The 16,133-nt window shown below is 38.2% G+C and overlaps 1 protein-coding gene across 1 annotated transcript in view; it reads left to right on the top strand.

Moving 5' to 3' along the window:
* The window catches only part of CNOT6 (CCR4-NOT transcription complex subunit 6), a 55,894-nt gene that overhangs the window by 19,209 nt on the left and 20,552 nt on the right, over positions 1-16,133 (top strand). Inside the window, exons 2-7 of the mRNA XM_034403079.3 lie at positions 571-684; positions 5,426-5,612; positions 7,460-7,545; positions 7,981-8,085; positions 8,173-8,241; positions 11,160-11,317. Coding sequence (XP_034258970.1) covers positions 573-684; positions 5,426-5,612; positions 7,460-7,545; positions 7,981-8,085; positions 8,173-8,241; positions 11,160-11,317 — 717 coding nt within the window. The 5' untranslated portion in view covers positions 571-572. The remainder of the gene's footprint in view (positions 1-570; positions 685-5,425; positions 5,613-7,459; positions 7,546-7,980; positions 8,086-8,172; positions 8,242-11,159; positions 11,318-16,133) is intronic.

Below are 16,133 nucleotides of genomic sequence, written 5' to 3' on the forward strand. Positions count from 1 at the left end.
AGCATTAAATAGCACAAACTAATGTAAAATACTGTATACACACTGATATCTACCGGGGGAGGGGGGGTTGCATGTGTCTTACAAGATTTTTAACTTTGTTGTCGAGTTTATCTTCATTACTTTATTTCTTAGGTCTTTTTAAAGCCTAAAATTTTAAAAGACCAAGAACTTTTATTTTTCATTGTACACTAGAAATCATTATATTATGATTTTGATGTGTGATGACTCTGTTTTTTGCAACTTTCAGCAACAAGAAAACCGTTGGTCAATGGGCTGGGAAGAAACAGATAAATTTGGAATATATTGTACTGGAAAATATGTCAAGTTATTAAATTAGTAGGTCTGATGGTAATTTTCAATGTAACTTTTATAACTAGTTATATGGAACATTAGTTGTTATCTGTACATTGTCATGACTGATGATTGATTTCCTGACTGAAAATAATAGTGATCATTGCCTTAATGAAAACAACATGGAATGACCCTGTCACATGCCACATGCTTCTGAAATACAAGGTTTGTTTTTCTGTAAACAGTTTGGACTCAACACTATGCAATATTTTCCCCCAGGAATGCCCAAAGAAAAGTACGAACCACCTGATCCACGGAGGATGTACACAATTATGTCCTCAGAAGAAGCAGCCAATGGGAAAAAATCACACTGGGCAGAGTTGGAAATAAGCGGTAAGAGAAAAAAATTGTCCATGGCAAAAAAGTGACTTTGGATTAATTATTGACAAGTTTCATCTCTTCATTATAACTTCAGTTATAGTAAACATTCTATTAAAATTTAATCTAGTTCAAAATGAATGTAATATGCTGATTAAATTTGGAACTAGATTCTTCACTTGGATTAAAACCAGCTACTGTACTTCGTTAAATAATACAGGTAATCCTCAAAAGCCACACTGTATCCTTTCCCCAGCCTCTCTCACTTGCATAAAGGGCCACCATCAGTGAGCTGTTGGACAGCATTACTTGGTCTGTTGTGTGGATGTTTGGGTGGTTTAGGGGCGGGGAATTTGTGGTGGGTGGGGGTGTGTTTGGGAATTTTTATGTGTGTTGGACCTGGTCTTTGGGTGTTAAGTGAATTTCGTTGTATGGGTATACTGTGTATACACGTACAATGACATAATAATAATAATAATAATAATAATAATAATAATAATAATAATAATAATAATAAGTGTGCATACCTCTGCATACTTTTTTGCTGGCTTCCCTGGGCTCGCACTGCACCACCTCCCAGGTCATGCATGCCTTGCACATTCCCTCCCTTCTTACCTGGGAGTCCCTTTGCTTCCTGCTTAATGACCCACATGTCCAGAGCTGCAACGGCAACTGGGACTTCTGAGATTGTCACATAAGCGATGTAGTCACATCATGTCACACATTATGAGCTCATCACTCAATGGGAATTCTGGTTCCAATTTTTCTAAGTCGAGAACTATCTTTATGATACCAAACATTATTTATAAATAAATCTTATTGGGGCTTGCATATGGTATTACTATAAAAAAAAAAAACTATAGGTCTGATCCAGTCCTGCTTTGTTCCCTTTCACAGGGGGAACAAAATAGATATTAATGAATGCTTCCATTGTAGTCTTCTGTTACTTATATGCTAAAGCAAGAATAAAAATAACTTGTATTGAATGAAAGTGGAAAATTGGAGGAGGATAAGAGAGAAGTGTGTGCTGTGGAAACGGTTTCGTACTGACAGTCTTTGACATTGCTTCTAGAAAATTCTGAATCAGAAGTGCTTTTGTTCAGTGTCTTAGCTAGAGGACAAAGAGAGCAGAAAAAGGCGTCCCATCTTTGATACTTTATGTTGACCTTCCCTAATATACATCAGTGACAGCCCTGTTCAATCAGATAAATAGGTTATCTAGCAATGACCCATCTGTCTCTCTACAGGATATTAAGCCTACAGTACTCCAAGGCTTACGTTTCTGAACGTAGATTTTCCATTTTCTTTTATACATCTTTCATCCAAGAATTTAATTCCTTTTAAAAAGCAACCAAGTTAGTGAAGAATGCTTTTTTTTTCTTTTTTTGCAGAAGGGGGTTAGGTTTCTTCTGATCTTACTGAAAGTCTCTATAGCCTAATTTTTTTCTCACCTTTGCAGAAATGCCTTCCATATACTGTGTTTTTATACAAAGCTTGTACCATTCCAGATATTGTTTAAACAGAATTCCTAGCATCCATCTTCTCTAGCCTTCATAGGAATCATGGAGGTTACTGATGAGTAACTTCTAGAATGTCACAAGTTATTTCCTATGCCACTATTTTGCTTCAATTTATTCTAAAATGTTTTAAAAAATATTTTTTTTAAAAAAAATGTTTCTTAAATGAATTGTAGTGTTTCTCGCTCTGTTTATTTCTTTGGATTTATTTCTTTGGATTCTTTGTTTTCATGTAATCTCTGGATTTGGCTCTTAATATTTGCTGGATTCCTTTTATTCACAAGATTTTAGCCACAAAATTAGAAAAGTGTGTCAAGGAAACTTCTCTTGCAGAAATCATGTTGGATGTTCTTGAGCTATTGGTTGGTTTTGCATATGTTTAATATTTCTACTTAATATAAAAATTGTTCCCACTAGTTTTCTGGATTAAATATTAAATAATCTGTATTTCTTACATTCACAGTACTTTTATCTTCTGGTAAGAAGGGTAATCTTAATTATTTTTTTTAGTATCACAGTAATTTTTGCATTCATATTCTTCAAGAATTTTAAAGAATGTGCTATATGTACAGAATGTTTTGATTTTCAGTTTAGATATTAAAACTTCCTCTTTAAAGATTTAACATTTAATATTTTATTATCTCATTTGCATTCTATTTATTCTTCTTTATTCATGCTTTCATACTTTTCTAATAAACCGCCTGCCTTTTGAGGGAGATTGGCCAGTAATTTTATTTGCAGACCCTTTCCAAATACAAGTGGCTCTCAACTTATGACCACAGTTGAGACCAAAATTTCCATTGCTAAGCAAGACAGTTTTTAAGTGAGTTTTGCCCCATTTTAGGAGCTTACTTGCCACAGTTGTTAAATGAATCACTGCAGTTGTTAAGCTAGTTACACAGTTGTTAAATGAATCTAGCTTTCCCCATTGACTTTGCTTGTCAGAAAACAACAACTAGTGATTACATGACCCCGGAACACTGCAACCATCATAAATACATGTCAGATGCCAAGGATTTGGATTTTGATCATATGACCATGGGATGCTGCAACTGCCATAAATGTGAAAAATGGTCATAGATCACTTTTTTCAGTGCCATTGTAATTTCAAATGGTCACTAAATGAATGGTTGTAAGTTGAGGAGTACTGTAGAAGGGCTCATTTTGCCAGGGGAAAACAGCATTTAGCAGAACTCTCTGCTTGAGGAAGGCAGAGTGATGATTTTTGCTAATTATGGGTAGTCCTCGACTTACGACCACAATTGAACCCAGGAATTTATGTTGCTAAGTGAGAAATTTGTTAAATGAGTTTTGCCTTATTTTACAACTTTTCTTGTCACATCTGTTAAATGAATCACTGCAGGTGTTAAATTAATTACACAGTTGTTAAGTGAATCTGGCTTCCCCCATTGACTTTGCTTGTCAGAAAGTCACAAATGAACATGACCCCGTGATCTACAACCGTCATAACTATGAACCAGTTAGCAAGCATCTGATTATAAATCACGTGAGCATGGGGATACTGCAAGGATCCTAAGTGTGAAAAATGGTCATAAGTCCCTTTTTTCAGTGCTGTTGTAACTTCAAATGGTCATTAAATGAACCATGAAGTTGAAGACTACCTGTATCTGTTTCTCTTGATTACCTCTCTAGTTAGTGCTGACCCTTTTATCAGCCAGCAACAGGAGAAATAGTAATGGTATAGCTCACCCACTTTCCATTAGGAGGATCACCTCTAGCCAATATCTCCAGCTGGCAATTGCCGCCGTCGCCTTCCATCCATGGAGTATTGGGTTTATATGTTCTTTTTGTACCATTTCTTTGGGACTCATTAGTTTATCTAAGTAGTTGTAATTGAACTCTTTACACTCATTTCTAATGTTTTCCTTACTTACCTCTAGTGTGATGAACCAAAGTACCGTTATACCATTATCTCTTGACTACAGTGTCATTTTAAGCCAAGCGTTTCCAGTTCTTTTTGGATGTTTCAGAGAAATCAATTTGAAAAGCTCAGTGACCTTTTTGATGTTAGCTACTGGTTGTTATCCAGTGAACCTGAAATTCTAATATGGAATATAGACATGACAATGTCAAAGTATAGGCACATACTTGTTATTAGCAAATTATTCAATATACATTCCTTTGGGGACTGGAGTAAACATTCTTTAATCTATCCATGTTGGGTGCTGTACCAGTGAATATGTGATATACTTATTTGTAATACAGGTAGTCCTTGACTTACAACCACAATTGAGCCCAACAGTTCTGTTACTAAGTGAGACAGGGCAACTCTGGGTGGCTAATACAGGTAGTTCTCAACTTACAACAGTTTGTTTCATGACTTAAGTTACAATGGCACTAAAAAAAGAGAGCATCCCCACTCTCGTGATCAAAATTCAGATGCTTGGCATATTTATGACAGTGGCAGTGTCCTGGGGTCATGTGATCTCTTTTTGTCATCTTCTGACCAACAAAGAGAACTCAATGGAGAAGTCAGATTTACTTAACAAATGTGTTACTAACTTAACAACTGCAGTGATTCACTTAACAACTATGACAAGTAAAGTTGTAAAATGGAGTAAACCTCGCATAACAAAAGTCTCACTTGGCAACAGAAATGTTGGGCTCAATTGTAGTTGCAAATTGAAGACTACCTGTATTTAAACAAACATTCTTTATAGGGAGTCCTTGACCTACGACCACAATTGAGCCCAAAATTTCTGTTAAGTGAGACATTTGTTAAGTGAGTTTTGCCCCATTTTATGACCTTTCTTGCCCTAGTTGTTAAGTTAATCACTGCAGTTGATAAGTTAGTAACCTGGTTGAACCCATTGCCAAGCATCTCAATTTTGATCACATGTTCCTGGGGATGCTACTAAGGTCATAATAGTGGGAAATGGTCATAAGTAACTTTTTTCAGTGCCATTGTAACTTTGAACAGTCACTAAATGAACTGTTGTAAGTTGAGGACTATCTATACTTTTTTTTTCTTTACTATTTTTTTTTTACAATTTTTTATTATCTTTTGGGGCTGTATTACCCAGGTTTGATATGCCTGCTTTAAATTTTATGCTCAAATTTGCTTTCCTTTGTAATGTTGCTTTGAAGAACCATTTGATTGCTCCAGGCATGGCCAGCGGTAAAGGAAGCTAGAATTTAGTAACATCTAGTGTCCACTTTGCCTCAACATATTAGAAGTGGAAGTGATCTAAAATAGCCGTATCCTTTTTGTTTTTTAGGGAAAGTCAGAAGCCTGAGTTCATCCTTATGGTCACTGACCCACTTGACAGCTTTGCATCTCAGTGACAATTCCTTATCCCGTATTCCTTCAGATATTGCCAAGCTTCATAACCTGATTTATTTGGATCTGTCATCTAATAAGATTCGCAGTTTACCAGCTGAGCTCGGAAACATGGTGTCACTCAGGTAACACGATAGTTTAGACCGTTGTGAATGCATTTCAGTGTTCTGTGTCCTTTGGCATTGTGATTTGGCAGAAAGCTTCCAGTTCAGTTGCTGTGAAAATATACACCGAATCAAAGCTAAAGCATTTGTATTTTTTTTTTTTTTTGAGATTTCAGTTTTCCCTGTGCTTCCTAATCCATGTTAAATTTAGTGGATCTGACTCCTTATTAGTTGCAGACTGAAATGTGCTATGTGTGTTTCATTAATATGACGAATAGTACATTTTGTAATTATTAGAAACAGTTAACATATTTGAGTGGCGAGAGGTAATAAGAGATAAATACTCTGCATATTGACCTCTTCTCCCACTTTATCCACCCCTTTTGGGCACTTTGGATTATGCATTGCTTCAATGTTTTCTTGTGAAAACCTCTTCAAATTATCTGTACTTTCCCAGTTAGTTATCTTTATTGATGCACATGTCCACAAATATAGTTCTATCCACTATCTATCCACATAATACCTAGTTTTGTTTTGTTTCCCTGTTTTATCTTTGGAGCTGTGTTGTAGGTTGCACTATGAGCAGTGCAGTAGTAAATAGTCTTACTTGATTTCAGTTAGTTCTATAATAAAACTCTGAATGCAACATCAATACTGAGCATATATATATTAAATCACTTACAATTTTATTGTTGCTTGGAATGAATTTATTTGGAATACCTGTGATAAAAATGTTTCCCTTTTTCAAACAATACTAGATAATTCTGTGATCCACTGGGCTAATCCTTTGAGATGAAGTAGGGCGATGTGACCAGAATGACATTAAATTATAGGCTGACCAATTTTTTTTATCTCATTGCTGGATGATCCCATGATCATCTAAAAAGAGTATATATCATAAATACAAAAATAATTGCATTGAAAACAAACTTTAATAATAAGTCCTAACAGGTAAACAGAATGGCTACAGGTAGGCAAACAGTGGGAATTAGAGTGATGTCCAATTTCTTGCTGGCTTCTCCATTGACTTTGCATGTGAGAAGCTGACAGGGATTATTGGAAAACACAGTCATATGACCACAGAAACCCTGCAATGGTCACAGTTTTGCAAATAAGATTGATCTGAACATTCAGACATTTGAATTCTACAGGAGTAATGGGTCTTAGATTTTTAGAGCATTCTTTAACTTAAAGGATTTTAGGTACCTTGATTCAAAAATTGTTGCGATATCCTGCACTTTTTCGGCTAACTCGAGGTTACAAACAGATAAATGAAACGAGATTTTTAGTAGTATATAAATGGATACAAATGGTGCTGTTCCTTCAAGAAGAGCAATGGGTAAAAGTCCGGACTTAAAATATTCTGGTTTTGTATAAAGATCTGATTTACTGCTTTTGAAGTAAGAAATATTTATGAATTTTATATAGTTTTGAATAAGCATTTTTGAGTTGTAATATGTGTTCATTGGATTAGCACTAGGAGATCTGGGTTCAAAGTCCCACTCAGTCATAAAATCCTCTGAGTGACCTTAAGCCAGTCATTGTCTTTTGGCTGCCATTTAAAAAGTATTTACTGTATTAGCTCCTTAAATCATTTTGATTAGTAATGCTGGATTAGGAATCATTGCTTCATTGTTTTACTTTCTTAATAGTGTAATAGGATTATGTTTAGCAGGTTTGTTTTAATTCATCGTGTTTAATATTATTTTATTAATCATTATATTCTGTCCAATATTCCTAATCCTTATGGTTCAAGCTGCTTGTCTTTTTGGTGGGTGCTTTAATATTGTTTCTATTTTTCACTGAAAGGTTTAGTTTAATTAAATACAGTATGTCATCTTACTACCTTTTTTCTTTATGTGACTCAGGGAACTCCATTTAAATAACAACCTGTTACGAGTTCTACCATTTGAGCTGGGAAAACTGTTCCAGTTACAGACCTTGGGTTTGAAAGGTAATGCATTTTCACTTTTGTACTTTTTTCTCCATTTTTCATTTTGTTTTACTTTCAATAACCATCACTTTCTGTCTGATATTAAATAAACAAGGTTAGATTTAAGCAGTTTTAAATTATTTTCATAAATATCTTTGTACTGCATTCTATTTCTGTTTTAAAGTTTTCCCTTTTTAAGGCACTAAATCAGTCTTCATTTTTTTGTCATGCCTGAACAAAAGTAGTGTTTGAATTTCTTCTCTCCCCCCCCTCCCCCTTTAGCTGAATCCAATCTGGTTTACTGATAATTTTATGAAGTGAGAACCTCAGGTTTTCAGTAATGACTTGACTTCTGGTATTTTGAACTGAATTTCCCAGATACTAGCCGTAATAATAAAACACTTAAATCTATGTTCTTGAGCTTTCCTTATTCCTTTTGTCTAAACATTTCTACAGGAAACCCACTTACACAGGACATTCTGAATCTTTATCAGGAACCAGATGGAACAAGAAGGCTACTGAATTATTTGCTTGATAATCTGGCAGGTACTGCAAAAAGAAGTAAGTAGTGCTTTCCAAATACATATGTGTGTATTCTTTATCATAAATACTCTTTTATTATTGAGGTATTTTTGTTTTCCTCACTAGTTTCAACAGAACAGCCTCCTCCCAGATCTTGGATTATGCTGCAAGAACCAGATAGGACAAGACCAACAGGTAATGGTGAAGCGATCTTTTTAATAGATTTGCTTGACCAATTTCTTCAACCATGTTATTCCATTTTAGAGGTGCATGTGCATATGGTAGCTTGAGGCTAATCATGAAACAAAACTTCAATTATTTTAAGTCTGAAATGGAGTAAGATTAATTTAGTAGTATAAACATTATCTTTTTTCTAGAAAAAATTACTTTAGTTTTTAAGGTAAAGTAGTGTTGGGTTGGCTGTTTTGCAATTTATTCTAAATACGGTTGTGTGGTAGTACAAATTTAAACCCCAAATGGGGTTGGTGTATTTTTTATATGAGTTTTACTTAGATTTAAAAAAATACATATTCTCTTCTGATTCAAAAATTGGTGATGTTTAAAAATAACAATTTCACAAAAGCTATGATATAAGGTACCGTGTTTCCCCGAAAATAAGACCGGGTCTTATTTTCTTTTGACCCCCGAAAAAACAGCTAAGGCTTTTTTGGGGGAGGGTTTTATTTCCATACCCTTGTACCGGTATGGAGGCCGGGGGGACACGAGCGGCCCTTTGCGCCAGCTTCCCGAAGGGTTGCAGCAGACAATCCCATCATCCACGAAACAGCTGCTTCATGGGTGCTGCTCAGGCTGCAAATATGGTAATCTCCCCCCCACCTGAGATTGTCCTTTCAAAGAGGAGTTTCACCAAGATGAAGAGGTGGCTGGAGCCAACGTTTGCGCCGGGTTGGGCTTTCTCCTGCCTGTCCTCTTTTTCTCAGTCTATGCTGCCCCACACAGAGCCGATAAGAGAGCTGCAGTGCCCACCAGGGCCCGAAGAGTGCCAGGCTCAGCGTAGCTGTAAGCCCGATGCCCACAGCACTGAATAGGCATGCAGACCAGCGCTCAGTAGCCCAAAGGCGGCAGCGGCGAGGCGGCACAGACAGCATGGCTCCATCCATGACGCCAGCAGCATGGGGCCTGCTGCAGCCGAGAAGTGTCCCAGCAGCAGCTGGGGCAGCAGGCAGGGTGGGTGAGAAGCTCCCTGCTGCCCAGGCACTGAAGCTCTGCCACTGCTGCTGCTGGGGGGGGGGATAGATCTGATTCAACCTCGGAAGGCTGGTGGCGATGCTCTCTCTCTCACCCAGGTGGGCTGGTGCTAGGAGGTTGTGCGATACTGCCTATGCTGAGCTGGTCAAACTGCTCCGGTAGACTAGCCAGCAACTGGTTTCGCATTGGCAGTGGAAAACCCCACTCTCGGGAATTGCTGAGATCGGCCCTTCCAGGTGCTCTCCATTCAAGGGCTTGGGTTTGCTCCACTCTGCTTACTCCCATCTATTGTTCCCGCAGCATTGCCCTGGTCAGCAGCTCCTGGGGCGGCACGGCTCCTGCAGCTTTGCCCCACAGTGAGGGATCCGGTTGGGTAGCTTGCCAGGGCGCTGGCTCTTTGGGCCTGGCATCCTGTTGCCGTTCCACTTCAGCGGCCTCCGCTGCCTTCAACACAGATTCAGAAGGAGAGTAGATGGTCTCGATGTGGACCATTGAACCAGTCCCAGTGGTTCCCTCTGGTCGCCTTGTTCACTTTCATCTTCCCTGAATCTTCACACCACCCGATGTTGGGTCAGCGCTTGGGGCTTAGAATCCTGGACAGCACCCCGGTGATCGGGGAGCTGGTTGAACTTTTAAAGGAGATTCGGGTTAATGTCAGGGTTACAAGTAACACCCCCAACAAAAGAAGATTCCGAGGCTAGAAATTCCTCAAAGTTTCATTTTATTAGAGATATCATATTGGCACATCTGGGAAAACCCAAATCTGAAAGCTTCCAGGTTTTCCCCACCCAAAAGAAAGTCCAAGTCCCTTCCCCAGCATCCACATGTCCATCATATAGTCCAATCAATGCACCGTTCCAACTGGAGATGCCTCCCAGTCATGCCACTCCAGATGCAGGCCCGAACGTCCTTGACTCTCAGAGAAAGGAATGTTGTTATGTCTAAGTATCTCCACAACTCTATTCTATCCCCCCTCCCAGTTTCCCACAGCACTAAGTGTGGCAGCCCTGAAGATCCAAATAAAAAGATGGCCTCCAGGGCTTTGCTTGTATCGTAAGCATGCACTTCCCACAATTTTCCACAATTGCCTGTTCTTTTCTCAAGCAGTGGCAGCTGGTTAGAGGCGGGGTGGGGGGCAATTCTGACGGCCTCATGGCTTTCTGCCTCATTGTAGCAGCAGCCTAAGCAACACCCAAACTCCAGGCCTGGTGGAGTACAAACGGTGATCACTACCTGCTCCATAGCCACAAGGTAAACTGTGGACCAGAGGGGCCCTTGGCTGCAAGGTTGCCTGGCGCTGTGGGCAGGGCTGGGGCTAGCACGAGTGCTGTGGAAACATCTCCAGGCACCTGGAGAGACAGAATTTCCAGCCTTCACTTGATCAGCTGATCCACGGTCAAGGGGCCCAGCAGCCATGAGGTGACCGGGGAAGGGAAGGGCTGCCTCCTGTGCTGGCCACGCTCACCCCCTTCACTAGGGCTTATTTTTGGGGTAGGGCTTAAATTAGTTAATTTACAAGATTTGGTAAACAAACTAAAGCAGAATATGAATTACATTCCATAATTTAGTATTTATTTATTTGTTTGTTCAATTTATCTCCTGCCTATCTCACCAAGGAACTACTCTGGGCAGCTTACAATAATAAAAACAGGAATAAAAACAAGTGTAAACATAACAGTAGCAAAATAATGAAACAATGTAAATACAGTAATGTGAGATTTAAAGATGGGGGTGAGAAGCAGCAATGTGAGGTGGAGGTGAGGTTTGCTATCTGATATGCATGGATAGTTGCTTTTAAAATATAAATTGGAGTACAATTTAGACAAAATATTTAAAATTATGAAATTTATTAGAATGTTTATTTATTTATTAAAATGGTCTGAGTGAAACTTTTTTCTTTCCAGCTCTGTTCTCTGTCATGTGTTACAATGTTCTATGTGATAAATATGCTACTCGGCAGCTATATGGATATTGCCCATCATGGGCACTGAACTGGGAATACAGGAAAAAAGCTATAATGCAGGAAATTCTGAGTTGTAATGCTGACATCATAAGTCTTCAGGTAAGTGTATTTCCTTTTGTAATACGATGATCACTTTTTAAAGCTGTTAATACATAAGTTATAATGCATTTTTGTCATCTGTAGTATCCATCACTGCCTTTATCACTAAAATGAGCCCTTAGCTTCTGCTTGTGAACTATTTGAAGGTAATCACAGATAAATGAATAGAGGCAATAGTAAACAAGTACAATGAAGCTTAAGTATTTTCTACCCCACCCCATAGTGAGGCATTGAAAGTCATTTCCAGATTTATCATTCATCTGTTTGTGATTCAGTTGCTTTCCCATCTGTTTTAAGGATGGGCTACATGGTCACAGATGATGTGCCAAACTAACAGATGTATTGAAAAAAATAAAGTTGCAGAGCTTCTCTGCTAGGGATTACATGGGCCTTGAAGCAGAAAACAGGAATTAGGGTCAACCCCACTGGCTAGTGCATACTTCACTGAGCCAGAGAAATGCTAATTTGTTTTTTGTGTTAAATGTAGCTTGTCATCTCATGAGTTTATATTATATTATAGCTTGTCATCTCATGAGTTTAAAGTGTCCATCAATAGATATAAATTGGATGCTTTCTAAATAGCAATTAAATGGGCAAAAACTGTCCAGATTCCCAACCCTGCCTTTTGGAGTTTCATTTCTGTTCTTCAAATGTGTAGTTATTTCATTGTGACCTAGTTTTTTTTTCCTGTTATGGACATATTTTTGAATAGGTAATCTAGTATTTTTAATCTTACCTTTTATGTGATGCACTTACCACTAGAATTCTGGCATAAATAATAGCTCTCCTTTATGATACTTCTTTATCTCCTAGTTTATTGAGGAAACTACATATTATAGGTCCCAAGTTTCTTAAGAGCTATTCTTTATTGGTCTGGATTTTTCTGATCTTGAAAAATGCTCATTGTCAAAGGGAAATATTTTGCTCCATAAATGTAGAAGCTTTTATAGCTGCATATTTTGTATATTCAAGTACTTGATGCATCAGTGAACAAATAAAAGATTATTGCAGATGCTAATGTGCGAAAAGAATTGCTTAGAATTGAGCTCCTGAATTTTAGGGTCTAACTGCCATTCAACTTGATCTTTTGTAATTTCAGTGGACTCTAAACTAAATTCTTGATTGGCTGAAGTAATGAAATAATTTTTTTGTAATGATAGTTTAGTTAGGGCCTACTATGAGATCTTACAAATTCTACTAATTGTTTTGTACTTTGTATTGTTCTTCCTTCTCCGATGTACTTATCTTCTAATTTTATTTTTCTAATTTTTTTTATTGCTGACTGATACCCTTACCTTTTTGAAGCTTTAGACTATTCAGTCAATTACTATTGCAATTAGTTTAATTAGATCTGCACCTATGTGCTTTAGATAGATAATGTGCTTCATTTCAAGCTCAGTACAAAAGAGGCTGCATACTAAAGCAGATTGAATTGGAACCTCCTCTTCACGGCAGAGAGTGTCATCTTTGTATTGTTAAATAAACCCATGAGACATACAGCCAGCATGCAGAGAACAAAGGGAGCTAATCGCTCATTGACAGTCTTTCTATCAGCACCTAGTTTCAGCAGTTAACAAACATTTAGTTCTTTAACAGAGCAGGCCTACTGTTCCTCTGGAAAGATCAGAAGAAGCCTGGTTACCCAGTATGGAAACGTCGTGTGTTCACTATGAAGCATTGTTTTGTTATTACAAAAATTACTTTGACATTATTGCACTGCAACTTAGCATTGCATTTAATAATTCTCTTACTATGGTGCGTTGATTCGGAAAGAGAGATTGCACAGTACCATAAAATAAGCTGTTCTTTTGCCAGAAAGAAATAATGAAAAGCTCACAACAGACAAAGAAACAGTCACACATATACAGGGCTCAAGTCAAGAAAAATTAAACCAAGCAGAAGCCTAGCAATACAAAAAGATAAGAAGAGCTCACTGAAAACCGCAAAACAACATTGTCTCTGTTCTGACATTTTTAAATATTTTGGAACCCCGATGCAACATGAAGGCAAAAGAGCATGCACAGGTTGCTCAAATGCACCAAAGCTTAACAAACCAACACAGTATACAGTACTAGTAGTACTGTACATGTATTTGAGTTACCTTCATGCAAAGAAAGACACAGCAATGGTTAGGCTTATTCGGTCAATCTATATCGGGGTGTCAAACTCAAAGCCCGTGGGCCAGATCCAGCCCATGGGGTGCTTAGGTCTGGCCTGCGAGGCTGCCATGGAAACAATGAAGGACCAGCCTGCGGTGCCTCTGCCAGTGAAAATGGGCTCCCAAGCTCCGTTTTCACTGACAGAGGGTTGTAGGAGGCCATTGCAGCCGAAAGTGGAGCTTGGGAGCCTGCTTTCACTGGCAGAGTGCTCGGGCCAGCACAGGCACCAACATAAGTGATATGCTGGCCACGCCCCCTGCCCCCCCCCTCCCCGAGGTCAAACACAACCCTGATGAGGCCTTCAATGAAATCGAGTTTGACACTCCTGGTCTATATGTAATTCAGTTATCTATCACTCTTAGGGCTCGTGTTTGGTTTAAACTAAAAGCATCCAGAGCGGACTGGGGAAAGGGATGATGCACTGATATAAAATAAGCTCTGACCTTTTGTACGTAAGCTGCATGAAAGGATTAATGCAGACAGTGCGACAGCTTTTGTCATTTTGATGAAAGTTCTGGATCCTGTGGATGCCTCTGGTTTAAACCATATTGTCATAACTTAATTTTGGGACAGTTATATAGCATTTCCTTATAGCAGTTTATATGAAATTTAAATATTTCTACATTCTTTGGCTCTCAAGTTATTTGAATAGTGCCAAAACATCAAAAAATACCAAGTAATTTGCTGAAGAATTTGTCTAAAATTAGGAAATAAAGTCTAATGGACGAGTCCTGTATAACTTTATTTTCCTTACAGAGGCTGTCACTAGAGAGGAGCAAAATTATTCAATTGCAAACTTCATGTAATAGAACACAATGGTTTCAAGAGCTAGTTTTGAGGGTTTTGACTGTTCGGAGCAGTATAATTGGGCAATAGTTTTGTGTTGTAATTGCGTTCTTTTCTCCAGCCATTTTCCAGTCTAGCCAGTCATGCCCTAGCTATTAATGCTTTAGACTCAGGGTGGGGGCTGGGAATACAATTAAACACATGATCAGACAGAAGAAACCTGCTCAAAGCTTCATGCCTGGCAGCCTACCAAGTTTCTGCCATTAAAAAAAAACACAGCGACTTTACTATGGGGAAATAGAGTTCATGAAGGAGAGAGAGAGCTCTGATTTATTTTGCAGATAAGTATTGCAAAGGTATATGTGTCCCTATACTTTATACAGAAATGTTCACATTAGTTGTCTTGACATATAGACAGTGCTTTGGTTTGTTGAATCTTGATGTATATGGGTGTGTGTGCGTACTTTGATATCTTGTAAAGTTAATGATATGTGTTCAATTATTTCTGCAGCCAGCAATGGGAATAACAAAGTTGCTTTTGTTATGCTTGCGTGTGGTATAAGGCTATGGAAGGAAAGGAAGGAGGAAGGAACAGTAACTGCTAAAATCAGATAAAGGGATTATTAAAAAAAAAAAAACCCAAATCAAAGTGCAGATTAATTAATTGAAAGACATTTTAAAGAGTTGTGCACTTTCAGTACTCTATTAACTGAAAAGGTTTATTTAAAGAACTTGAAAAGACAACTGTCAGGTTTGATAGTACATTCTAATTTAATCTAATTTTTCAGTTAGATAAGAGAAATATTTCCATTGTTTCCCGCAGGAATTTATGCTATTAATAATATTGAATAGGCCCAGTTTTCTGCAGTTTTAATAGTAGGTAGCATTCAGCACATAAATCTGTTCCATCTACTCTGGAACCATGAGGGAACAGACACAAGCCCCAAAGTTTCATTATTTCATATGGTCAGAATACTTAAAAATAGAAGACTTGTGCTGCTAAGGATTTTATTCCAATTTGGCAGTAACTTGAGTGTCAGTTTCTATATCTGAAGTTGGGCACACTTTAGGGCTGTTGCTGGTGTACTATCCAACAGGAGTATTTGATCTAAGAATTTTTAGTCTCTCAGTATTTCCCAGACCATATGCAGATGATATTGCAGCAATGTCTTGGCAATATTATCTTCTGACCTTATGGACCACAAGAAAGTGTAAAAGATACTTTGTGGTGAAACCTGTGGGATGAATCCACACCCCCTTAGGTACTTTAGGCAACCAGGAGGGGGGTGAGGGGGAATGGATTCAGGATATTATTAATGCCTCTTCGATAGAGGAAGTAAGTGAAAGAGGGGTTGGGTTGCCTGTTCTTAAGATGACTCTCAACCGGTCATATTACTCAACTTCTTTTAGGAGAAGATTTTGATGGGGCTTCAGTTGCAAATTGTTCTAAAGTGGACTGACTGGATCCCTTAGAATCAAGATTCAGACTTGGACTGGAGACTAAGACTGTTCTGGCTGATGGACTTCTACAGACTTCAATGAAGAGAGCACACCTGCCTAACTCCTATTAGATAGATCTTTTAGTGTTAGGAATTAGTCTGAGTCTTCAGTTTCAGAAGCTGAAGAGCTAAACCACTGACCCTGAGGCTATACTACGTACAGGAATTAGCTGAAGAGATTTCTAAGAAGACACAGTGCAGCTGAATCAGCTGATCCAGAGCCTGAGTTAGGCAAATTCCTCAAACCCAGCAATGCACCTGAAATTACGAAGAGAAGACCAAATGAAGTCACACCACACTGAAAGAAAGAAGTATGGCTCAGCAAATTAATCAAGATGATAGTAAGGGCTATGGAAAGGAAACTTGACAATT

This window comes from Pantherophis guttatus, chromosome 2, assembly GCF_059756535.1.
Source record: "Pantherophis guttatus breed Tessera chromosome 2, ASM5975653v1, whole genome shotgun sequence".
Taxonomy (NCBI): domain Eukaryota; kingdom Metazoa; phylum Chordata; class Lepidosauria; order Squamata; family Colubridae; genus Pantherophis; species Pantherophis guttatus.